Source organism: Malania oleifera, chromosome 7 (genome assembly GCF_029873635.1).
Source record: "Malania oleifera isolate guangnan ecotype guangnan chromosome 7, ASM2987363v1, whole genome shotgun sequence".
NCBI classification, from domain to species: Eukaryota; Viridiplantae; Streptophyta; class Magnoliopsida; order Santalales; family Ximeniaceae; genus Malania; species Malania oleifera.
The window spans coordinates 48,074,915-48,101,275 of NC_080423.1; the positions used below are offsets into that span (position 1 = coordinate 48,074,915).

Consider the following 26,361-nt stretch of genomic DNA (forward strand, 5'->3'; position numbering starts at 1 on the left):
TACTACATCACACCCTAGGACCCATTGCCGAGTTTGAGGCGTGATAGGATAGGCCATACCGTCTCGCTAGGACCTACCGGAATTCCTCGGACCTCGCCATCTGGGGGAATACCCCCCCTCCCAACCAGGGGTCTGTGTCTCAGAGGGGAACATCTTCTGTTTTCAAAGTACCATTCCGATCTACCACTTTTACCTCATCTGAACCATAAGTCAGGTTCGTATGCCAATCAATTCGTGGGAAGTGGGCATTGCACACATGTATACCAACATAGTGATATGTCTCTTAATGCCTTACTGCGCATAAAACTCCATGAAATGAGAATCAACGTACTTGGTTCTATTATCTAATCTGAGGTATTTAATTCTCCTCCCCGCCTGGTTTTCCACTTCATCTTTCCACAACTTAAACCTGGAAAACGTATCTAACTTGTGCTACATGAAGTAAACCTAGACTTTTCGTGAGTAGTCGTCAATGAAACTCACAAAATAAACATGTCCACCCCTTGATGCTACTCTCACCGAGCCCTAAACATCATAGTGTATGTAGTCAAGAATACCTTTCGTCTTGTAAACAACTGATTTGAATTGCAACCTGCTTTGCTTCCCGAGAACAAAAAACTTGAAGAAGTTTAGCTTACACGTTTTCATACACTTCAAGAATTTCCTCTTATGAAGATTTTTCATGTCATGTTCACCTATATGCCCAAGTTACATATGCCTTAAATGGTTTCATCAAATTCAGAATCTACGGCTGCTACTCCACCTACAACAGTAGTTCTTTGCAATGCATACATATTTCCATCTAAATTTTACCATTTCATCACCGTTAGATTGCCTTTGCATACCTTTATAACTCCATATTCAAACTTGTAATTAAATCCATTACAATCCAAAGTGCCTAGTGAAATGCGACTCTTCCGTAGGTCTTGTATGTGTCTTACATTACTCAAGGTTCTTACAGCACCATCAAAAATTTTGATTCTTATATCTCCTATGCCAATGATTTTACATGACACATCATTGCCCATAAGAACTGAACCTGAATTTACCAACCTATAAGTGTTGAACCACTCCTTATTTGGAGTTATATGGTAAGAACACGCCGAGTTTAGGATCCACGAGTCCGTGAGACGATCTGACCCCGATGAAACCGAAAGTATATCACCGTCACTGCAATCTAAACTCCCTTCTTCAACTACATTTGCTGATTTTGAAGTACCTTGCTGATTTTTAGCATTTCATTTCTTCCATTCCGAACACTGCGGTTTGATGTGCCCTTTTTTACCACATTTGTAACACCGGATTTCCTCTATCTTCTTAGATTGAGATCGATATTTTTGACTCGATCCATTTCTGAATTTTCCTCTCCCCGATTCATGGTTACTTTTCACAACAAGTCCCTCTGCATGACATATTTCATCACTGACTTTCTTCCTTTAATGAAAGCCAAGCAATACACTTGTCACTTTTTCCACATTCAGGGACTCTTTGCCCAATGTAAAAGTTGTAACCAAGGTCTCATGCATGTGAGACGCTGTAAGGGAGTTTAGTAGCATCAGTGCTTTATTTTCCTCTTTGAATTTCAAATCAACCCGCATTAAATCACTTATGATTTGATTAAATTTGTTGATGTGTTGATTCAAATCCAAACCATCCACCATCTTAAGCCAATAAAGTCTTTGCTTAAGAAAAATTTTATTCGTAAGAGATTTTGACATGTACCGGCTTTCAAGCTTTTGCCATATAGCCGTAGGAGAATCCTCTTCCATGACATGATACAACATGTCATCCGCTACACATAACCTGATAGTTGTCACAGTCTTTGCCTTTAATTCCTTCCAATTTGCATCATATATGCCTTACGATTGACGACTATACAAGAATTTCACCATCCCTTATTGCACAACTAGATCTTTCACTCTTCTCTACCACATGCCAAAGTTACCAGTTCCATAAAATTTGACAACATCAAATTTCACAGACGAAGTACCCAATGCCATAACAACAATCGCTCTGATACCAATTTGTTGTGTATAGAATCGTATTACACAATGGAATATTAATGCAAAAATCAATGAAGAACTAAATATGGAATACACCCACACAATATATATATATATATATATATATATATATGAAAGCAAATAAAAAAAAAATCAACCCAAGAACACAAGGAATTACGTGGTTCGACAATTCTTACATCCACGGGAGCAATCGCCAAAGTTTCACTATCTTGGTGTCAAAGGACACAATACAATGATCTTCATTCGATGAGAATACACCTAGAATGATGTATTTATTAACACTATAGAGGTTTCCTTCCAAACACCCAACCATATTAACATTCGTATTCAAAATTTGAAACCAGCCTCACTACCCAGAATGAAACTGCTAACCATTTCAGCAAATCTTTGATGGTTTGAGGCAATGTTCAAGCACTTCCATCAATGGTTCCTTCAATAAATTAAACCCGAGAGCAACCTCTGAAAAATCTAGCCAAACCGTTGACGGTTTCCTACAGTGTGCTAATTCTACTATGTTCTTATCCTTTGTGTATATCATCCACTCAAAGATATAAGCCACAACACACAACACACACACACACACAAAGAGAGAGAGAGAGAGAGAGAGCGAGAGAGAGAGAGAGAGAGAGAGAGAGAGAGAGAGAGAGAGAGAGAGAGAGAGAGAGAGAGAGAGAGAGAGAGAGAGAGAGAAAGAGAATTCACAGAGGAGAGAAAAAAATGGAAGAGTAATGGGGTACATGCCACCTCCATATAGTGACACATGTTCCGTTTTGGGGCCAAATATTTTAGGGGTGACGTGTATTAGCTCTGAGGGGGGTTTATCCTAACAAGATCCCTTCGTTTGAAGGTCTTATTAGACATTCTTAATCGCACTTTGATTTTCATTTTTCTTTTAAATTTTATTTATTTATTTATTTATTTATTTATTTATTTATTTATTTATTTTTATTCATTTATTTATTTTGTTTATTTGTTTGTTTACTTATTTAGTTGTTCAGTTCAAAGGAATTATTTAAAGACCATTGGTTTCTATTTAGGGATAATTCATGACTAATTAGGTACCGTTCATAGAACAGATGTGTAGGGGGTGCTGATACCTTCTCCTCACATAACTGTACTCCCAATCCAAACTCTGGTAGAGCAGACTAAGACTACTGGTTCTTTGGCCTAGGATTAGTCTAAAGACTAACAGGATTAAGGGTGCTGGTGTTGACTTTTTGAGTCTGATCCCTATTTTGATGATGACAAAGCACCAGTGTCTTATCTATGCGTTGAGTGCTTGTACAGGTTTTTATTTTGGCACGCACATAAGACAAAGGGAAATGGAAGTTAGAAGCACTTAAAGAGAACATACTACTGGTGCATTCCATGAAGACAAAAGAGAAATGAGGAAAAGAAGGCATATTTATTTTAATTGTATATGCATTTATTTTTTATTTTTTGGTCTGTAATAATGCATGCATCTGCATGATATGACTTGAATGCTCAAATGACCATAGACTGACCTTAGGGCACCTAAAGTTTAACCAAAAACCCTTTTCATAAAAATTAAAATGAAACAAAGGTTTTGGAACAGTTTTAGGTAACTTCGGTTGACCGGCGTTGGGTTTTTAGGCTTAATTCAAAAGTCTCAGTCGACCGAGCCCTTTAGTAGAAATCAGCTTGGTCGACTGAACCAGCCCTAAGCCAAAGTTTGACTTACCCGGTCGACCAAACATATGGCAATATAAATATCACGGTCGACCGAACGGTCAAAAGTCAACATTTGACTTCATGGTTGACCGTTTTGTTTTGAACGTATATTCCTCGGTCGACCGAACCAACACATGTCTAACACCCCAACTACTTGGTCGACCAAACTTATAATTCATTTTGGCCATGGTCGACTGAACCATATGAGCGGTCAACCAAACCTTAGCCACGGTCGACCAAACCTACAAAGGGTTTAACATCGCCCTAAAACGGTAGACCAAATCCGTAGTTCAAAATTGACACAGTCAACCGAACCTATTAATATGGTCGACTGAACCTTGAATATGGCCGACCGAACCTCTAGGGTTGGAAATTTTTAAAGGGCTAAAATGTCATTAACTTTTAGTTAAACTTTTTTAAAATACTGAGCATGTCTCCAACGGTCATAATTTTCAGAAAATCTATAAATACCCCCTCATAACTCTAGATTAGTAACTTTGATTAACTTAAATTTTCTCTCCAATCCATTGTTAATCAAAGTTCCCCCAAAACATTTTTTAGTTTTATAATCATTCTTTTGGGGCAAAATTTTTTATCCAAACCTCTTCAAATCTCTTCTATGCTTTTACTTCAAAATTATTTTTGAGGAGAGTATTTTATTTAGGGCATTTTACCTGTACATACTCTCACTTGTTCTTTATGTTCTAAAAATCATTTCCTCAAAGTATTGCTTGCATTTTTCCTGATTATTTCTTTAATAAACATTCTTGGGAGAAAATATTTATTGCACAAATCTTTTTGAACTTAAACTCTAGATTCTCTAAATACTTTTATTTTCAAATATCTTTTTTTTTAGAACATAATAATCATCTTATATATTCATATGTTTTATTTGTGCATTAATTATGTAGATAAGCACCCCTCCTCTATTGAGCATAAATCATATCATAAGAAAGTGCATATATTTGAGCTTAAACATATACATCTTTGTTTGTATTTTCAGAAACACTATTATGTACAAAAATTATTTTTATTGCATCGGTCGGGTTTATCCCGGAATTAAACTGGAGAGTCTGAACCTCGTAAGTAAGTCCAATTCAGTTCAGCCCAAAATTGAACTGGGGAGTCTCAGCCCCATAAGTGAGACAAGTTGGGTTCAGCCTTGTAATTGAGTTAGGGTTTTCCTCGTCCCGTAAGGAGAGGATGTAAACGACTTCTGTTCCGCCCGTTTAAGTGAGCAGGTTTAGTGGAATCCTTGGAAGGTATGTCTAAGGCGAGGACGTAAGTTGGTTTAACCGAATCTCGATAACATATCTTCAGTATGTGTGTGCTTGTTCATTTATGGTTATAATTATTTGCATGCACATTTTTATTTAAATGAGATATATTGCACGTGCATGTTCATACTTATAACTTAATCATTTTTCATACATGTTATTATATTGAATGGGATATGATATGTGGTGAATCAGCGTAAATGTTTAATTTAACCAAAATATTTTCAAAACCCAATTCACCCTCCCCCTCTTGGGTCACACCAATTCCAACAGCTGGGAGGATGAATAGTTATGTGGCCATTCGTAGCACTAGACACATTAAAAATTAAATAGTATGAAGAAGGATTGATGGAGGTATTTTGGATATTTTATAATATTTTAGGATATAGAAGGAATTTAAAATTAAAAATGAAGAACAAATAAAGGATAACTTAGGTATTTTAAAAATTGGCACACAAGGACTATCAAAAATTTTCATTGTCTTGTAGAAGTAGTTTAATTCTGATTGAAAAAAAAAAAATCAATTATATCACAATGCAAATAATATATTTTGTTGCATAAAAATACCTATAAAGAGTAAAAATCATCTTTAAGTAGTGACATCATCAGTGAGTTAATCCATACGTAGGTATCAATTGACAATTTATTTTGCAATTTAATTTCGAATTAAAAAAATTACCCTTGCTAGGTAGCTTGTATTAAAGAGCACCCAAAATCATTTATTTATCACTTGCTTATACCTAAATTCAAATAGTGACATGGAAATTAATTAGTAAGAAAATGACAACTTTAAATGATTTCATTGAGACAACTTTAAGACGTGTGTGTCACTCAAGTATCTTGAAATGAATGAATTTTCCTTGCTAACAAATTGATGTTTTGCCTAATTTTCCTACTCTCAACTTTTAAAGTTTAACTTAGATATACGGGTTTCCAAGTACCCTTACGTTGATGGGACGTTATAAAATGAATATACCCACACGTATAAAAGATAAAAATTTATCACGACAGATTACAATTTTTTTTTCCCCATTCCAATTGATTCTAAAATAAATTTTGGGATAGAAGACATTAACTTCCTTTAAAATTTGACAAAAAGATATTAATTTTCCCTGAAGTTTTAAAATTCAAAAATCCTCCCCCAAAGTTTCAAAAATATCACATACTTCCCTTGAAATTTGTCAAAAAGACACAAACTTCTGCCTTGTCTTTTTTAAAAGTATAAGAGAAGGATTATACTTTTCTTTCCAAATTTCAAGAAAGGTTCCTAAAATTTTTAAAATATGAGGTGAATGAAATTTTTAAAACCTCACGCAATATACTAATCTTTTTATCAAACCTTAGATAAGGTAAATGTCTTTTGCACTAAATTTTAATGATTTTAAATTTAAATCTCTCTCTAAAAAAGAAACGAGGTAAATAAAAGAATTATATGCGTTTGAAATATGAATTTAATACTTTAAATTTAAATTTAAATGAGGGTAAAATTTAATATAATTTTACTATATTTAATCTAAATTTACATAAATTCAAATTAAATCTCTCCCAAACAAAAGAAAATTAAATTTCCATTAAGTCTTGTCCAAGTTCTCCAACTGGAGAACAGCCGGGTAAGGTCCATGCCAGAGCAGAAGATTGAGAGCTGAAGAGTGCCCCACCGGATTATGGGAGTTTGGGGCAGCTGAAAAAAAGGAAACTGTACTTTCACTAGCAAGGGAATCCTCTCAAGTTTCAACTGCTTAGCCACACACACACAAAGAAAAGAAAAGAAAGAAACTACCATAGCCAACACCCTCTGGTAACCTCCAGTGCATTTTTTTGTCCAAGATTGTAGGTCATATAGGAGAACTCGGCAGGTTCACTGTTCAGGTCAACAATTGGCCACAAATTTTTTCTAACTCTTTGCATATAAATTGGTACAGTTACTAATTGAAGCAACAATTTTTGCAGGAATCAATCCCCATAACTTTCATTGCTAGGCCACCCTTTATCTGCCTGCAACTTTACAAACTGGGCTAGAAGCTTGATCTCCCCTTCCTGTAGACGGGGCCCAAATGTGCATTGGCCCCGTGGCGTGCAATTCTCCCCAAATCCCTGTGGAAATCAGATCAAATACTGCACTCAACCAGCATCAAACATTAGAGTAAAAGAATAACCTACTGGCATTCTTCCCTTGCCGTAATATGTAACCCGATATATCTCCTCTTCTGAGGCAACCCTGTTTCTGTGAAAGCAACAAATCAATTAAAAATGAAAGCAGCTATCAGCCCTATTGTTTGCATGAGTTCCAACAAAGTGCAGGAAATGAACTTAATGATAGAGGAAAAATACCACAATTAATTAATTTAGAATGTTTCTTCCTCCCAACATACAACTAAGTAGTTTGTATTTAGTCACCTTTCTAGATCATCGATGAAAAGTGTTGCACCCTAGGAAGAAGAGGAAGAATTCAAGAAGAAACTGTGAATTAGAGAGGTTATGCGTTAAGAGGGAGGGACTATCTGGTTTGATAAGCTGAGACTGAGAGAGACTCACGGGTTGTATTATGTTTCCACCTCCATCATGACATCCAATGCAGGCTCGATGAAACAGTGCAGCTCCTCTCCGTACATCTGTGGTTTGTCCAAGAGACACTGCACATGCAAGAAGTAACTAGAAGAAACTTGGTACCCAGTCACTAGGACTTAGTTTTCAGTTATGTGAATAATTATTTATGAAAATGCCAATGTGATTGCCAAGTGTCATGGACCGACCATTTTCACACCTTGTACGGGCTAGCTAAAGCACTCTTGCTTAACTAACCAACCTATCGTTTACCAACATTCATCCACAAAACACTTTCATTAGCATTCAATCAAATGGCAGCAGAACAATAAGCAATCATGAAAGCAGTGGCAAACAAAAAGTAAACATTGAAGCAACGCAATTCATTAACACCTCCGTTGACATTGAGTGTTTAGCAAGGAAGACAAGTAGGCTAAACACGCTGACAATAGCTAGTGAGTATTACAAGACTGATGAACACTCACCCTCCCCTAAAGAGGTTTTTATGTAAATATCAACCTGATACTAGGAAACATAAAAGTAACCGAGGAGTCATACTGCCTTATTTGGCATATAAATACACTACTAGTAACCCTACACTAATATTTACATGATGAAAATTCATCCTAAACACACGAGACAAGCGGTCACAGGCAAGCATAATGCCCTAAACAAGCTTAGCTCGTGACACTCCCCCACTTATGCGATAGATGCCCTTATAGACTTTGGCGCTAGGTATACTTCAACTTTGTCCATGAACGGTTGCATATCTTTCGCAGAAATCCAACTGATTTCTTTACCACCATGGCTTTCCACTTCACTAGGAACTCCTACCACTTCTTCCTTGAGGATATGAACTTTCTATCTGCAAAGACATCTTCAACATCACGTCTATCAGGTGGCACTGTCTTCAACTCTGCTCTGTTTGACTGACTTCTACTCAGATCTTCAGTGTCAGCGTTGAACGGCTTGAGGCAGCTAATGTGAAACATATAATGCATTTGAAGTGCAGCAGTCTTCTCCCCTGATTTGCCCACTTCTTCATCCGCTTAGAAACTTTCTCTAGATAGGCTCAGGCAAACTCTGCACTCTGTCTCCATTCTCTAATGAAGATGTATGCCCTAGGACTCTTTCCTCTGTACGGCTCGCCCACTATGTGAGGTAACAGCGGTTGCTGGCCTGTAACAAGTTCAAAAGGGCTCTTATTGGCTATTGAGCTCCTTTGAGCATTGCAATAGAACGGAACCACATCAAGTAGTTGCACCCAATTCTTCTGGTTGTCGTTGATGAAATGGCGCAAGTACTCTTCCAGTAGCTCTCTGAATCTCTTCGTTTGTCCGTCTAACTGTTGGCGATTACTCGAAGAGATGTCAAGATGTGAACCGAGGAACTTGAAAAATTCTATCAAGAAGTTGTCAATGAATCTTAAGTCTCGGTCACAACCAATAACTTGGGGAACACCCCAATATTTCACAACATTCACAAGGAATAATTGTGTCGTCTCCTCTGCGGAACAATACTTTGGTGCGGCTATGAACGTACCATACTTCGAAAACCTGTCTACAACCACAATCATAGACCCTGCATCTCTCACTCTGGGCAGGTTGGTAACAAAGTCCAATGAGACACTTTCCCACGATTTGGACAATACTGATAGGGGCTCCCATAGCCGTGCAATCTTCCTCCACGCCCCCTTGTCTTGTTGGCAAGTCCGGGTAAAATTAATCACATCATCCCACATGTGCGGCCAATAATACCTCTACTCTAGTAGTTCTGTCATTGGAGTCATTCTCCGCGAATACCCCTCTACGAACTTCCTACAATAGTTGGTATGACCAAGAAAGCAACGAAACTCCTTCACTGTCGTGGGGATCTTCCATTCTTGAATCATCCTTACCTTCTCTATACCCCTCCGGATATGACCTTGTTCAACCACATGACCAAGGAATTGGTTGCTCCACTGAGCGAAAGAGCACTTCTCTTTCTTCTCATATAGATTGTTTCCCCTCAGCTTGTCGAACACCTTCCGTAGGTGCTCTTCATGTTTCCTCTGAAACAATACCGATACTCCCAATGGTGCTTTGGAAGGGCAAACACATCCCGCTTCCAATTCATCAAGCTATTTCCCCAACTCTACTATCTTTGTAGGCGCCATCCGACATGGCCCTTTAGCAGGTGGTTTCACTCCTAGTGACAACTCGATCTCTTGCTCCACAGCCCATTGTGCAGGCAAGTTGTGAGGCAACTTATCCAGCATCACCTCTTTATACTCATTCAACACCGCTTGGATGGTCGTAGGAACCAACTCTTGGTCTACTTGTTCATCTACCACCACCATGGCTAGATGTGTTTGCTCACCCTTTCTCAATCCCTTATTGAGTTATATGACTGAAAGGGACTTCCCAACATCTCCTTTCATTGCAGCGACTTGCACCATGCACGAGTGATCTCCCATCAGACATAGGAAACCAGCAGAAGGCATCAGCACTGCCTTCGTCCCCCTTAGGAACTCCATTCCTAGAATGACTGGAAAGTTATCCAATGGCACGGTTGTGAAATTGCATGACCTTCCCACTATCCAAGTTTCACAGTCACTTGCTTGGCTACTCCCAGAGTAGGCTGAGCTACAGACCTGTATCCTTCTCTAAGGATAAGTTGAGTCTCCATGCTTCCGGTTGTGAAACAAAATTATGAGTAGCCTGAGTATCTACCATAGCGCAACTACTCTTCCCATTTATCCTCAAGTCCACAAACATTAGCCCTTTTGCTCATTTAACTTTCGGTGCTTTCACCTGCTTTTTCGATGCGTTTACCTACCGCATTGCACGCACCCTCGGGGCATCATCCTCTTCCTCCTCGCTTTCCACTGCTCGTCCTAAAGTGCAAGCTTGTAAGGCATTGAGCAATCTCTTGTGTGGGCACTCACTAAATCTATGAGGGCCACCGCACAAGTAGCACGAAATTTTACTTTTCCCCTTTTCATTGGGCATGTTGAACCCTTTATACAACGAAACTTCCTTTGAGGTCGATGCTTTATAGTCGGCTCCCCCACTCTTGGGTTTGTCTTTCTTGAAAGACTTTCCATTGTTTCCCTCTCCGCCAAACCCTTTGGACGAAGCGGTATTATCAGCAGCCTAGTCAATCAAGCATTCTGCAGCAGCTTGTGCAATAGACAAGTCTTCAACTCTTTGCCTATGAAGTTCAGTTCTTGCCCACGGTTCATCCCCTCAAGAAAATAGAACAACTTGTCCTTGTCCAACATGTCACTGATGTCCAACATCAAAGCAAAAATTGTTTCACATAATCCTTGATTGACCCACTATGCTTGAGGTCTCTCAACTTCTTCCTAGCATTATACTCAACATTCTCAAGAAAGAATTGGGCCTTGAGTTCTCTCTTCAAGTCTGCCCAATTATCCACTACATAGGCTTCGATTTCAATCTCATTGTACTTAGTACACCACCACAGTTTGGCATCACCAATGATTACGCATCAAAACTGCGTAATTGGGCATCTTAACCCGGACTTTATGGTTTATATATTTAATTAAATGTCTAAAATTGTCCAATATTTTAATAAAGTGCCAAAATTATCATTCTTGAACTTTATTACACTATTTATAAAGTTTTGGTAATTTTTTGTCGCAGGAAAATTCCCGGAAACCAAAACCGACACCAGTTCGTATTTCGTGCATAACTTTTCCGTCTGAGCTCCAATTGAGACGATTCAAATTTCTGGAGAAAGAGGAAAGGATTATCTACAACTTTCGTGTTTTGAGTTTTGTGAGAAACGGTCTCCAGAAGAGTCAGATTTACGATGAACGGAGAATGAAAAAATATAACAATTCGGGTCGGGTTGGACAATTCAAGTCGTGACTTCACGGATCCTAGGGCAGCGCATCCCCCTCCCCTTTATATTTTATTCTTCTTCTCCTTTCCTCAGACCAGCCCCCGGAGGCCCCCTCTCTTTCCCTTGGCTCCCCATTCTTTTCTTCTTCTTCTTCTTCTTCTTCTTTAGTTTGTTTTTTTGTTTTTTTCAATTCTGCTTTGCTCCTTCTCTGTTTCCCTTTCCTTCTCCCCCTGTTCTTCCTTAGCTCTGCCTTTCCCTATCCTCTTCCTTGCCCTTTGTTCCAATCCTCCATCAAACCCTCTGCTGCCCAGCCTGTTGAAGCTCTCCCACGGCTAGCCGACTCCATAGCAGGACCACCAAAGCCCAGCAGCAATCTGCTGCACAGCAGAGACCAGCAGCACCGAGCCTCTTCTGCAGGCCAAACCAGCAGTAGTCTGCTGCTAAGAACACAGCACCGGAGCTCCTTTGTTCTTCCAACCGCTGTTTCATCTACCCGAGGCTATCCCCTTGCTGCTGCCAACGCCAAAAACTTGACTCACTCGAAAAATGAGCAGCTGGGGCTCTTCTCGGATGTTCTGGTGCTGGCAACAGCAAAGGGATAGCCTCGGGTAGATGAAACAGCGGTTGGAAGAACAGAGGAGCTCCGGTGCTGTGTTCTTAGCAGCAGACTGCTGCTGGTTTGGCTTGCAGAAGAGGCTCGGTGCTGCTGGTCTCTGCTGTCCTCTGCTGTGCCGCAGATTGCTGCTGGGCTTTGGTGGCCCTGCTATGGAGTCGGCTAGCCGTGGGAGAGCTTCAGCAAGCTGGGCAACAGAGGGTCTGATGGAGGACTGGAACAAAGGGCAAGGAAGAGGATAGGTAAAGGCAGAGCTAAGGAAGAACAGGGGGAGAAGGAAAGGGAAACAGAGAAGGAGCAGAGCAGAATTGAAAAAAACAAAAAAACAAACTAAAGAAGAAGAAGAAGAAGAAGAAGAAGAAAAGAATGGGGAGCCAAGGGAAAGAGAGGGGGCCTCTGGGGGCTGGTCTGAGGAAAGGAGAAGAAGAATAAAATATAAAGGGGAGGGGGATGCGCTGCCCTAGGATCTGTGAAGCCACGACCCGAATTGTTATATTTTTTCATTCTCTGTTCATCGTAAATCTAACTCTTCTGGAGCCCGTTTCTCACAAAACTCAAAACACCAAAGTTGTAGATAATCCTCTCCTCTTTCTCCAAAAATTTGAATCGTCTTGATCGGAGCTCGGACGGAAAAGTTATGCACGAAATACGAACAGGTGTCGGTTTTGGTTCCCGGAAATTTTCTTGCGACAAAAAATTACCAAAACTTTATAAATAGTGCATTAAAGTTCAAGAATGATAATTTTGGCACTTTATTAAAATATTGGACAATTTTAGACATTTAATTAAATATATAAACCGTAAAGCCCGGGTTAAAATGCCCAATTACGCAGTTTTGACGCGTAATCACACCCCCCAACTAACGTTTTGCTAGTCTCTAGCAAATAACGTGAATTAATTTTAAGACGGTGTTTACAACTACATACTCCGGTGATCATGAAATCAATGCACATGCGATATAACTATACCACTTCACATACAAGAACATAACTGAATTTCACACAAGCTCGTTCATATTCAATGCACACGACTCCAAAACACGTCACCCATGCAAGTCTCATCGTTTATATGTCATTTAAGAGCATTATACTCACATAAAGTTAATTAGTGGCACATTCAGAGTTAATGCAAGCATATAAGTTCCAGTATAAACAGGTAAACTCTCGAGGTGTGTGTGATGTGTGTGACTCAATACACCTAGGACGCCAGTGGACACCTACAGAACGGTCGCTTTGACTCGGCCTAACTGGTATACCCTCAAAAATACTCAAAAGGAATGGGTTCACTCATCATATGTAAGGAAGAATGTCGCGATCAAACATCCCACATATTAAAAAGGAACAAACGCTAAGTATATGAAGTGAACTAGTCTGGAAAGGATCTAGCCTATCTATGAGGTGTCGGGTCCTTCACCCTAGCATCTTCTCACCTACTCGCCATATCCAACTGAGACCACCCTAGATCAACTTACTCACAAACTTGTCGTGAATACATGTGAGGCATTAATCGGTTGAAGAATCTTCATACATGGAAAATATGTATCGTGTCCTTGTGATATGTATTTGGACCGGCATTGACTTTTCATTTCATGCGCATGTGTATTGCTTATTCTTTATTTTGCTCATTCTTCATTTTCTGACTTTTCTTGATCAATTAGGACAATTCATAACACTTCTTTTGTAATCTTCATACCATCAATGGGAATTGAGCTCGAATCGGAGTTCATGAATTAAGTCTATCTCTAGGGGTGGCTCAGCCTTCAAATTTTGAGTAGGCTACAAGACCTAGGTTTCTATCTCCCCACTAGATGTCACCTCTAGGTTAGCAAATCAAAAAACAAAGACTAGTGTACAAAGGAATCATCCAGAAAAAGAGAATTGAGTTCTATGAACTCTGATTTGATATTAACGCTCAAAAGGACGATAAATAGCTCAAGGATATCTCACAAGGTGTCATAGTCGCCACGGGTGCTCTCTCAGTGCTCACAGGAAACCCTAAGTGCAATGAATCACGTGAATGTGTTTATTCAGCCTCATGAGATGCCGTGTAAATACAGGAAATTATATAGTCAAACTAACACGAATGTACTACCAATCGATTCTTTATGGAGTCATAACGTCATATAAAGAGAAACTACGCATGATTGACTCAAGTGTGTCATTCTTAAGTTATACGCAAGTATGTGAAAAGTATACACAGTGTTAAGCATGGCATAGTGCAATGTAATTCCTCAGTACTCCTCCTTTCTTTCTCTCTCTTTTTGATTTTTTGATTTTTTTTTTATGATTTTTTTTTTTAAATTAAAAACTCGGTATGTGTACGTGCACAATATTACATGTGGCATCACCAATGATTACGCGTCAAAACTGCGTAATTGGGCATCTTAACCCGGGCTTTACGGTTTATATATTTAATTAAATGTCTAAAATTGTCCAATATTTTAATAAAGTGCCAAAATTATCATTCTTGAACTTTATTGCACTATTTATAAAGTTTTGGTAATTTTTTGTCGCAGGAAAATTCCCGGGAACCAAAACCGACACCTGTTCGTATTTCATGCATAACTTTTCCATCCGAGCTCCGATCGAGACGATTCAAATTTCTGGAGAAAGAAGAAAGGACTATCTACAACTTTTGTGTTTTGAGTTTTGTGAGAAATGGGCTCCAGAAGAGTCAGATTTACGATGAACAGAGAATGAAAAAATATAACAATTCGGGTCGTGGCTTCACGGATCCTAGGACAGCGCCTAAAGCCTTTCATGACCCCATTCGATGTCGACATAGGGGAGTCCTCTGACCTTTCTATGCTACTGTTTTATTTTTATTTATTTTTTTATTTTTTTTTCGTTTATTTGTTTTAGTTGTGTTTTTCCCTTTTCTTTCTTGTTACATTAGTCAGTAGTACTTTTCTATTAGTTGTTTACCGTGCACAATTTTATTTCCCCTGCGCTTTCACATTGAGGACAATATTCCACTTTAGTTGGGGGAGTGAGCATTCGCATGTAACACTGTACACGTATACGTACCGAGTTTTTAATTTTTAAAAAAAAAATCATCAAAAAAAAAATCAAAAAATCAAAAAGAGAGAGAAAGAAAGGAGGAGCACTGAGGAATTACATTGCACTATGTCATGCTTAACACTGTGTATACCTTTCACATACTTGCGTATAACTTAAGAATGACACACTTGAGTCAATCATGCATAGTTTCTCTTTATATGACGTTATGACTCCATGAAGAATCGATTGGTAGTACATTCGTGTTAGTTTGACTATATAATTTCCTGTATTTACACGTCATCTCACGAGGCTGAATAAACACATTCACGTGATTCATTGCACTTAGGGTTTCCTGTGAGCACTGAGAGAGCACCCGTGGCGACTATGACACCTTGTGAGATATCCTTGAGCTATTTATCGTCCTTTTGAGCGTTAATATCAAATCAGAGTTCATAGAACTCAATTCTCTTTTTCTGGATGATTCCTTTGTACACTAGTCTTTGTTTTTTGATTTGCTAACCTAGAGGTGACATCTAGTGGGGAGATAGAAACCTAGGTCTTGTAGCCTACTCAAAATTTGGAGGCTGAGCCACCCCTAGAGATAGACTTAATTCATGAACTCCGATTCGAGCTCAATTCCCATTGATGGTATGAAGATTACAAAAGAAGTGTTATGAATTGTCCTAATTGATCAAGAAAAGTCAGAAAATGAAGAATGAGCAAAATAAAGAATAAGCAATACACATGCGCATGAAATGAAAAGTCAATGCCGGTCCAAATACATATCACAAGGACACGACACATATTTTCCATGTATGAAGATTCTTCAACCGATTAATGCCTCACATGTATTCACGACAAGTTTGTGAGTAAGTTGATCTAGGGTGGTCTCAGTTGGATATGGCGAGTAGGTGAGAAGATGCTAGAGTGAATGACTCGACACCTCATAGATAGGCTAGATCCTTTCCAGACTAGTTCACTCCATATACTTAGCGTTTGTTCCTTTTTAATATGTGGGATGTTTGATCGCGACATTCTTCCTTACATATGATGAGTGAACCCATTCCTTTTGAGTGTTTTTGAGGGTATACCAGTTAGGCCGAGTCAAAGCGACCGTTCTGTAGGTGTCCACTGGCGTCTTAGGTGTACTAAGTCACACACATCACACACACCTCGAGAGTTTACATGTTTATACTCGAACTTATATGCTTGCATTAACTCTGAATGTGCCACTAATTAACTTCATGGGAGTATAATGCTCTTAAATGACATATAAACGATGAAACTTGCATGGGTGACGTGTTTTGGAGTCGTGTGCATTGAATATGAACGAGCTTGTGTGAAATTCAGTTATGTTCTTATATGTGAAGTGGTATAGTTATATCGCATGTGCATTGATTTCATGATCACCAGAGTATGTAGTTGTAAACACCGCCTTGAAATTCATTCACGTCATTTGCTAGAGACTAGCAAAACGTTAGTTGGGGGGTGTGATTACGTGTCAAAACTGCGTAATTAGGCATCTTAACCCGGGTTTTACGGTTTATATATTTAATTAAATATCTAAAATTGTCCAATATTTTAATAAAGTGCCAAAATTATCATTCTTGAACTTTATTGCACTATTTATAAAAACTGCGTAATTAGGCATCTTAACCCGGGTTTTACGGTTTATATATTTAATTAAATATCTAAAATTGTCCAATATTTTAATAAAGTGCCAAAATTATCATTCTTGAACTTTATTGCACTATTTATAAAGTTTTGGTAATTTTTTGTCGCAGGAAAATTCCCGGAAACTAAAACCAACACCTGTTCGTATTTCGTGCATAACTTTTTCGTCTGAGCTCCGATCGAGACGATTCAAATTTGTGGAGAAAGAGGAAAGGATTATCTACAACTTTTGTGTTTTGAGTTTTGTGAGAAACGAGCTCTAGAAGAGTCAAATTTACGATGAACAGAGAATGAAAAAAATGAAAAAATATAACAATTCGGGTAGGGTTGGACAATTCGGGCCGTGGCTTCACAGATCCTAGGGCAGCGCATCCCCCTCCCCTTTATATTTTATTCTTCTTCTCCTTTCCTCAGACCAGCCCCCGGAGGCCCCCTCTCTTTCCCTTGGCTCCCCATTCTTTTCTTCTTGTTCTTCTTCTTCTTCTTCTTTAGTTTGTTTTTTTGTTTTTTTCAATTCTGCTTTGCACCTTCTCTGTTTCCCTTTCCTTCTTCCCCTGTTCTTCCTTAGCTCTGCCTTTCCCTATCCTCTTCCTTGCCCTTTGTTCCAGTCCTCCATCAGACCCTCTGCTGCCCAGCCTGCTGAAGCTCTCCCACGGCTAGCCGACTCCATAGCACGACCACCAAAGCCCAGCAGCAATCTGCTGCACAGCAGAGGACAGCAGAGACCAGCAGCACCGAGCCTCTTCTGCAGGCCAAACCAACAGCAGTCTGCTGCTAAGAACATAGCACCGGAGCTCCTCTGTTCTTCCAACCGTTGTTTCATCTACCCGAGGTTATCCCCTTGCTGCTGCCAGCACCAGAACATCCGAGAAGAGCCCCAGCTGCTCATTTTTCGAGTGAGTCAACCAACCAAGTACATGGTTGCAGTATCCACCTTCACCTGTTTTGAGGTCATCCTCACAGTGCGAAAGTATTGCTCCACATCAAACAAGAAGTTCTATAACTCCTTGGCATCACGGGCACCCTCATACGTCCTAGGTTCTGGTACCTTGGTCTTGCTAACTCAGGGAGTGTTCGAATTCCCCATAGCAAGAACCATCAAATTCATCTTTGCATCTAGATCGGCCATCTAAGACTGCAAAAAGTTTCCACTGTGTGGCGAAAGTCCTCTGGCATGTCGCCTATCAAACTTGTTTGATGCTTTTGTGATCCCATCACTTCATCAACAAGTTCCCTCATCTGGGCCACCTCTATGGCCACAGTGTTGGCTATTGCCTCAGCCTGTGCTTCCAGCATGATGGTTCTCTCAGCATTGTTTGGTTTCATGGTCACTTACCAAAGCTTTCCAAATCCCACGACGAAGGCAATCGAATTCGTGTAGCAATTCACCTTTGCTCTGATACCAAGTGTGACGGGCCGACTATTTTCACACATTTGTGAAAGGGCCGTGCAGCGCTAGCTAAAGCACTCTTGCTTAACTAGCTAGCTTATAATTTACCAACATTCATCCACGAAACACTTATTAGCATTCAATCAAATAGTAACAGAAACAGTAGGCAATCATGAAAGCAATGGCAAGCAAGCAGTAAACATTGAAGCAACGCAATTCATTAACAACACCTCCGTTGACATTGTGTGTTTAGCGAGAGAGGCAAGTAGGCTAAACACGTTGATAATACCTAGTGAGTTTTACAAGACTGATGAACACTCACCCTCTCCTAAAGAGGTTTTTATGTAAATATCATCCTGACATTAGGAAACATCAAAGTGATTGAGAAATCATACTGTCTTATTTAGCATATAAAGACACTACTAATAAAAAATAACCCTACACTTGTATTTACATGATGGAAACTCATCCCAATCACATGAGACAAACAATCATAGGCAAGCATAATGCCTTGAACAAGTTTAGCTCATGACACCAAACTATGCATTTTCATTAATTTACTAGAAACGTTTTTTGACAAAACTCACTGAATTTTCCTTTCTTTTTATTGGTTACAGACCTGTTAGTTAGTAATTATAAACAATGCATGACATATTCATTGACAATTGATTTTCATCGGGTGAAGTTTTTCCTTTCTTGTTCATACTTAAGAATTTATTTGCACAAAAACTGATAGTTAACCTGATTAGTTATATTATTAATTTAACCATGATACGTCCATCTAAGATGGTGGTCGCATTTGGCTCATGCACGCTTCGGTAGTAAACTTCACAATTGTAATTGATCCATTGAAATTAGTTTTAAGTTTCTGTTTGTTTTGAAGATTAGTTTTAAGTTTCTGTTTGTTTTGAAGAAAGAAACAGTAAGATATGTGTTCATGCATGCTGTTTTCGAGGCAGTACACATTGAGATTGTAAGATTGTTAAGCAATACTATTGAAAAAATGAAATGAGTTGAATTTACATTTTACCAGAAAATATCATCCATCATATAAAAAATAAATAAATAAATAATTCAATAAGATATGGACAATGTCATCTAGAAATTAAATACAAGGGTGCTCTGCATTTGTGTTTTTATTACAAAATAAAACTAATTGGGGACCCTCTTCAGCTCCATTTTATTTTTAGGATCTATTTTCCTAAACATTTATCAAATAGAAGTGTAAAACCAAAACATTTTCAACATAAGCATGACTCACTTTTTAAAGGGGCTTCTCATGCATCAAAAACCTCGATGGTTGATTTGGCAAGAATTTCTTTTTTTCTCAATGGAGCAAGATGTTGTGCCGGGTACCCCACGTGTGTCAAACACCAATACTACAACTATTGCTATTGAATATTTAACCAAACTAAAGCAATGCAAGGTCTAATAATCAAAGACAGCAATAAATAACAACACAAGAATTTACAAGATTCGGTAATGAATTACCTACGTCCTCGAGCAGCGACGATCAATCCACTATTTCCAAAAAAATTACAATTTTGACAAATTTCAAATTACCAATAATAATTAGAAATACCCTAAAGTACAAATTCTATGTGCTACAAAATGGAAGGTATCATTTCAAATGGCAAGGAAAACTCTTTATATATTCTCAAACTAAAGGCTTAAAAAAACCTTCCCACGGGACTAAAACCCAACACAAGAATGGAATGATGAGACCAAGGGATTAGTTGAAGAATATATAGCGGGACTGGGACAAGATGTAAAGGAGGAGAAAAATGCTTGCATAGGTGATGGTCCTCTAGCCTTTTGGAAACAAAAAAGAAAATAATAAAAGAAAATAAATTAAAATTAGCAACTATTTTCTTAATATTTTAAAATTGAAACAAATTGTGTATTGTTTATGAAGGTTGAAAATTAGTAGTAACATGATAACTCCAAGAATAATATTTTTTAACTCATTGTTTGCTATATTTACTGTATACTCAATTTTAAAAAATCTATTTTAGTACCCTAAATTCAATTAACTTCGGATACCCTGACAGATAAACGAGCCTAGTTTCTTGAGTGTTCATGCCACACAAACTTTGTTAATGGAAGGTCTCATTCCATCCCGAACACCAAGCAATCCGTCTTTCAATAGAATGCAGGGTCTGAACTTATGTTTAGGGACAGAATGTAACAAAAGAAATTCCATTCAAAACGCCTTTGCCAATCTCATAATTTTTCATTCTTGCCCACTAACCTTGTGCTTTCAAGTTCGAAATACAGACTTTAAATTTTTAATTTGTAAAAATTTAGACAAAATACAATATATTAATTTGTTTGCTGTGCACTAGGAAGTCTAAAATTTAAACCTTAAATTTGGATTTGTGTAAATTTAGGTAAAAAAAAAAAGTAGTAAAAAAATTATACTGAGTTTCTTTTAAATAGACAAAAATTCAAAGCTATGCTTCAAAATTTATGCTTCCAAGCCCTATCTACACAAGTCCAATCCCAATGGAACAAGTTTATAAAAGCCAGCATGACTAAAAAGAAAGCCAAAAAAGAGAGAGAGGGAGAGAGAAAGGTAAATAAATGCCAGCCAAGTTTTCAAAAAAGTACCAAAAAGGAGGCTGAATTGAAGTTGAATGTTTATAAAGTTCCAAAAAGGAGGCTGTATATAAATACAATACAGCTTGTATGTAATATCTGGGGATTTGATCTCCAAGTATTGGAAGCATTTTTTCTCTTTAATGAAATATCAGAGTGAAAAGCATGGCATTTTTAACCCCATGGTGTTGGATATGAGCAGAGTGAAACAGAATAACACAGTAAGTTTGAGAATGGAAATAATATGGAATGGAATTGGGGAATTGGAAAAGATCACTTAGAGTGGTAAGAAAAAAGTGGGTACCTACTCACCTGGGGTATTGCAGATAGGAGATAAGGCTAACAGGGCAGCAACTACTGTAGGACCCAAGCTCTTCAGAAACTTCGCTTCAAGGTTTTGCCTTTGCGGCACCGCCTTCTGCCCTTCTAATTTCACCCTTCCCTTCATAACAACAATGCTCAAATTTCAGCATGCTTACCCAGAGAGAGAGAGAGAGAGAGAGAGAGAGAAACAAAAGAGATACCTTTGTGGGAAGGGTATAGGGCCTGTGGGGGTGAGCAAAGGTTAGAGATGAAAGCTGCATATTCTCTCCCTTTCTGTTTTAGGCGCGACCCACCCTGGCAATCCGATAGTCCGACACCACGGCACGGGCTCCCAACTATGAAGGCAAAACCATAGCGCGAGTCCCTTTTGGCAAGCGGAGTGAGCTTGGTGCCTGGTGGGCCTTTCTTACTTCCATGTTAATTTTGGCTCCTCCAAGGAATAGTAGGATCAGAATACGAAGGCTTCGGGCTACGTTTCCATCCTTAAAAAAGTACAATAATTATAATAAAAAATTAATAATTTGAAAAAAAAAATTTATTTCCGTAAATAATAATATGAAAAACTTATATAAATTCATAACAAAGAAACTTATTTCTAAATTTTATCATGAGACATTTGTGCAAAGAAATAATTAGTATCCCTTTCATTGTATTACATCTTATTCTTAAAATAATTATTCGAGTTAAAGTAGCTTAATTTTTTTTATTTGAATAAATACCATTTTTCCTTCTTACTGTCAACATAAAATTTTCAATTTTTTTAATTTGAGTTTCTTTAACTCGGGTAAAGTTTGGTGCTAGGGTCAAAAGGCTAGTTAAAGTTTTAACAAAAAAAAAAATGAAAAAAAAAAACACTTTACTTTTTAAAAGGCAAAAGATATGTTATCAAATCTGATTGGCTATTCAATATTTCAAATTAGAATTGGATTAAATAGAGCATAGTTGATCTAGTTGTTAGTTTGGAAGGAGAAGATGTTTGCGTTTCTAGAAATTGCTTGCAAAGATTACTCAAAATACTATCCAACCCTAAAACAAGATTTCACAAGATGCCCCTCTAGTTATCGAATGATGTTTATTTATAGAATTAGCTACATGGATTTGAAATCATTTGAATTTCAAGGAAGTTAATAGTCAACCCATTTTGACAACATTTGATTGAAAGGTAATGGCTCTCATTAAAGATGCTTCTTCATAATATAAAGTAGATGAATTTTCTATCCACTAGCGGAGTTTTCATTTGAAAAGCAAAGTCACATGATTGAAAATGGTTATTTAACATACAATCTTGTTGAACAAATCAAATTATTGAGGTTGTGGAAAATTACCGTCCAAGGAACCTAATTGATATAATTTCTTAATTTTTATTAAATGAACATTTCAATTTTGAAGTAATTAACTTTTCACCATTATCAACAAATATTGGTAGTTGATTATTACGTCTTTGATTTTCTTCGAAGTCTTCCATATTCTTTTCAATTTGATTAACTCCATTATTCTAATTGCTTGAACCTCTTAAAAGAATATTGAGTAACTTATTCATCTTGCCTTAATGGTATTACAAACTACTCATTAAATAATTATTGTTGGACCTAACGCCTATAACAAGACTACCACCGGGACCACCCTAAATAGGACACAACAGGTAACCAACATATTTTCAACAAATAACCAACACTACACCAACATAAGGACCAAACAAAAATTAAACAAGCAGTCCTTATATGAATTTAGGTTTGATGAACAAATTACAAATTCATTATTAAAACATTAAACATAGTAATAAATATTAGAAATATATATACAGTTTCTATTTTTGCATATATTCTATAATTATTATAAAGCAGATATTTAGGAGTAATTTTGGGATATTATTCCTGAACTCATGTATATAAATACACACTTGTATTATTGAATAATATACAAAAAATTTCTTTATTCAAATTTAACATGTTATCAGAGCAAAGCTAATTTTTTTTCAAATCTTCCTTGCCGCCGCCCACCCTTGCCGCCTCCCCTTTTTGCAACTTCGCCAGCAGCCGGCACTCCCTGAGCTTAGTCCTCGTTCCCTTCAGCTTCATCTTCCCTTCCCCGTTCCCTTCCCACTTCGCAACTCGCACACAGTCGAGGACGGCGAGTTCGAACCTCCTGTTCGAGATCGGCAGACCCAATCTTCCCCTTTGGACTTTGGCTTCCACCTTCTTATTGCCTCCTTGTTTCCAAATACCCACCACAAACTTCCATTCGGTACCATCAATCCCTTCGCTCAACAGAAACAATCCCTAAGCTCGGCCGCCGATTCTGCGACGTCATCGTCATCATCTTCAGCGCCTCAGCGAACACACTGGTTCTTTCTCGTTTAGGAATCATCTTCATCGTCTCTGGCTTTCCCTAGTTTTTCTACGTTTCGGAGAAGTTCCCATGATTCTCCGGTTTTTCTTCACGACCAACTTGCAGTGGCTCCTCCGTTCGTCTTCTCCAGCAAACCTCCTCTCTCTCTGTTTAGTTCTCCTGTCTTCTCTAATAGTAACCTTCGGTGTTTTGGTTCGGTGTCAGTTTTCAATTCCGCCTAGTGCTTCTCCAGTCCTCCTCATCTCTGGCATTCTTTCAGCAGGTTCTTGATTTTTCAGCAGCATTTTTCCGGCATTGTCTCTCTCTCTCTTTCTAATTGTCGTCTTCACAGTTCTCATCCCGATTTTGCCTTTTTTGATTTATTTGAACTGATTTGGCGATTATGTCCAACATCACATCGGCAGAGGTCTCCTCCTCCAATCCACCATCCCTAGACGTGTTTTCTCAATATTTTCTTCATTCTGCTAATCACTTAGTTGCCATACTCGTCTCTACTTGATATGAACCCACAAGCTCTAATTCCACATGATGATCTGCACGTGCCAAACGGACCCATCACAAGAGCTAGAGCCAAGAAGGTCAAGGAGGCTATGCGAGGACTAATTGAGAAGTTATTTGAGCAAGAGTCAATGAGGGTCATGGACACTAAAGAAAAGGACTTTCTTGAAGAGCTCAAGATGCTAAATTGTCTAAAGGCGTGTGAAGCTGGAACCTTAAGTTAATAAGGGCTGTTTGGGGAATTTTTATGGATTAAATAGTGGGCCAATTGTGTCAATTAAGCATGACATGTGACTCGCACATGTTTCATTAAATGACATGACACATGGCATGTGACTTGCACATGTTTCATTAAATGACACATGGCATGTGACTTGCACATGGATTATTTTATTGGCCAGATTGATGTCATAGCTTAATTCTATTGGCTGAACTGATGTCATGGGTTTCTTTTATTTTCTATAAGTAGTCAACTCTCTATTGTATTAAAGAATATTGATTTTTGCTGAATAGAATTCAAGTGAGGTTATTTCTCTTCAAGTTCTTCATTGAACTTTCACCGAACTTATCAAAGGTGCTACCTTTGTGGCGTTCATCCATTAATTTGATATTCTTGGTTTGTGCTTCATGTCAAGCAATAGGTCAAGGATCCTATACCATTTTGAATCTTATTTTGGGTTTGGGGTTTTAATAAATCTGATTTGGGGTCTCCAGACGTTTATTCTTGGGGTTCCGTATCATTTGGTATTAGAGCTTTGGTTCAAATCAGGTTCTATCTATCTTATTTTTCTTGATTGCTTTAGAAAATTCTTTTATCTTATAATCATTTATCCTTATTTCATATTCTTCTATCTTCCGATCTACCTATCTTGTTTTCTTGTTTTTGAAATTTTCCAACTCTTCTTTAATATTGTCCACCATCAAGATTGAATCTTTTGTGGCTAGAAATTGCAAGAAATACAGCAAGGCTGATTAGAGCACATTAAAAAAAAAAAAAAAAAAAACCATTTTGTGCATCCAAAAAAAAAAAAAAGAGAAAGGGCAATATTTTGCAGTCATAAAAAAAAACAAAAAAAAAAAAAAAAAAAGAGGAGGCAGCAACTTATTATTCTGATATGTGTTTGAATATATCCTTGGTCGAGTTGGTCCATTGAATTTCTTTTTATTTCGTTCGCGTCATTATTGTTTTTCTTGACTTCTTTTTGTCTTTCCTTCGTTGTTTCGTGTCTTGATTTAGTTGTTTTCATTGATTTAGTTGCATTTGATTTGTTTGGGATTAGTTCATTAAAGAACTAAAAGAGAAATCCTGAGTGGTAAGAGGCACGAGTGTGTGAGCGCATCAGAGGGAAAAAGCCAAAAAAAAAAAAAAAATTGTGTCAAAAACACGAGCGTTGAGTGTCATTGTTTGGAGGGTAAACACGTAAGGGAGTGAGTGAGGAATTTTTTTTTTCTCTCTAATATCCTTTTTGCAGGTTTGAAATTATGAGTAAAAAGGTGGTTGGCGCTGAAACTTCCAACAAAGGTAACGAGAATGAGAACCCTCCACAAGACTCATTCTTCACCTTGCAAGCCATTCAACAACAGTTTGAAAGACTCAATACGGTTTTTGAGGAGTTCAGAGATAGATTGGATAGACAAGACGCTGCAATTGATGGACTGAGAAGAGGGCAATCCAATGAAAGGCGGCAAAGGCCACATACTCCTCCGATTGCTGAATTTGAATATGATATAGGTAGCAACGAAGCAAGTGATGATGAACATGGAGGTATGGGAAGATTTGCTTATCGAGGTGCTAGGCAAGAGCGACAACCTCGATGGGAGCCAAGGGGTCGAGATAACATTGATAGAAACATCGGAAGCATCAAAATGAAGATTCCACCTTTTCAGGGGAAAAATAACCCGGATGTATACCTTGAATGGGAGAGGAAGGTTGAGCTCATTTTTGAGTGTCATAACTACTCCGAAGAAAAGAAGGTGAAATTGGAAGCTGTGGAGTTTACTGACTACGCACTGGTATGGTGGAATCAAATTCTTCTTAGTAGGCGTAGAAACATGGAAAGACCTATCTAGACATGGGCTGAAATGAAGGCGGTGATGAGGAAGCGATTTGTACCAAACCACTACTACCGAGACTTACACCAACGTCTTCAAAGCCTTACCCAAGGTACCAAAAGTGTGGAGGACTACCACAAGGAGATGGAGATAGCTATGATTCGGGCAAATATTGAGGAAGATAGAGAAGCTACAATGGCACGACTCATATGTGGGTTGAACCGGGAAATTGCTAACATAGTGGAGCTGCAGCACTATGTGGAGTTAGAGGACATGGTGCATATGGCAATGAAAGTAGAGAGGCAACTCAAACACAAGGGTGGAAACAAGCATGCTACAACAACTTCGGCTTCCCATTCCACATGGAAACTGAATTGGGGGAAATCAAAAGAAGAAATGGTTGTTTCCAAATCCAAGGAAGAGAAGGAGAAAGGCAAAGACAAAGTGGGCAGCCATGAAAAAGGTATAACTTCTTCTC

At 38.2% G+C, this 26,361-nt stretch overlaps 1 protein-coding gene across 1 annotated transcript; it reads right to left on the minus strand.

The window, feature by feature from the left end:
* Positions 1-6,463: 6,463 nt before the first annotated feature.
* On the minus strand, positions 6,464-21,441 carry LOC131160186 (cytochrome c6, chloroplastic). The gene is made up of 6 exons (XM_058115586.1): positions 21,185-21,441; positions 20,973-21,102; positions 7,529-7,626; positions 7,391-7,422; positions 7,154-7,217; positions 6,464-7,087 (listed from the first exon to the last, which is right to left on the minus strand). Exons 1-6 carry the CDS (start codon positions 21,242-21,244, stop codon positions 6,947-6,949), a joined length of 525 nt encoding a protein of 174 aa, XP_057971569.1. The 5' UTR covers positions 21,245-21,441; the 3' UTR covers positions 6,464-6,946.
* Between the last annotated feature and the right edge of the window lie 4,920 nt (positions 21,442-26,361).

What these genes read in the sequence shown, in the direction of transcription:
- LOC131160186 (XM_058115586.1), bottom strand. Translation starts at nt 21,244, where the DNA reads ATGCAGCTTTCATCTCTAACCTTTGCTCACCCCCACAGGCCCTATACC. An exon ending in GTGGAAACATAATACAACCC is followed by an intron (nt 7,423 to 7,528) that starts GTGAGTCTCTCT and finishes TCTTCTTCCTAG; the next exon opens with GGTGCAACACTTTTCATCGA. An exon ending in TTCATCGATGATCTAGAAAG is followed by an intron (nt 7,218 to 7,390) that starts GTGACTAAATAC and finishes TTGCTTTCACAG; the next exon opens with AAACAGGGTTGCCTCAGAAG.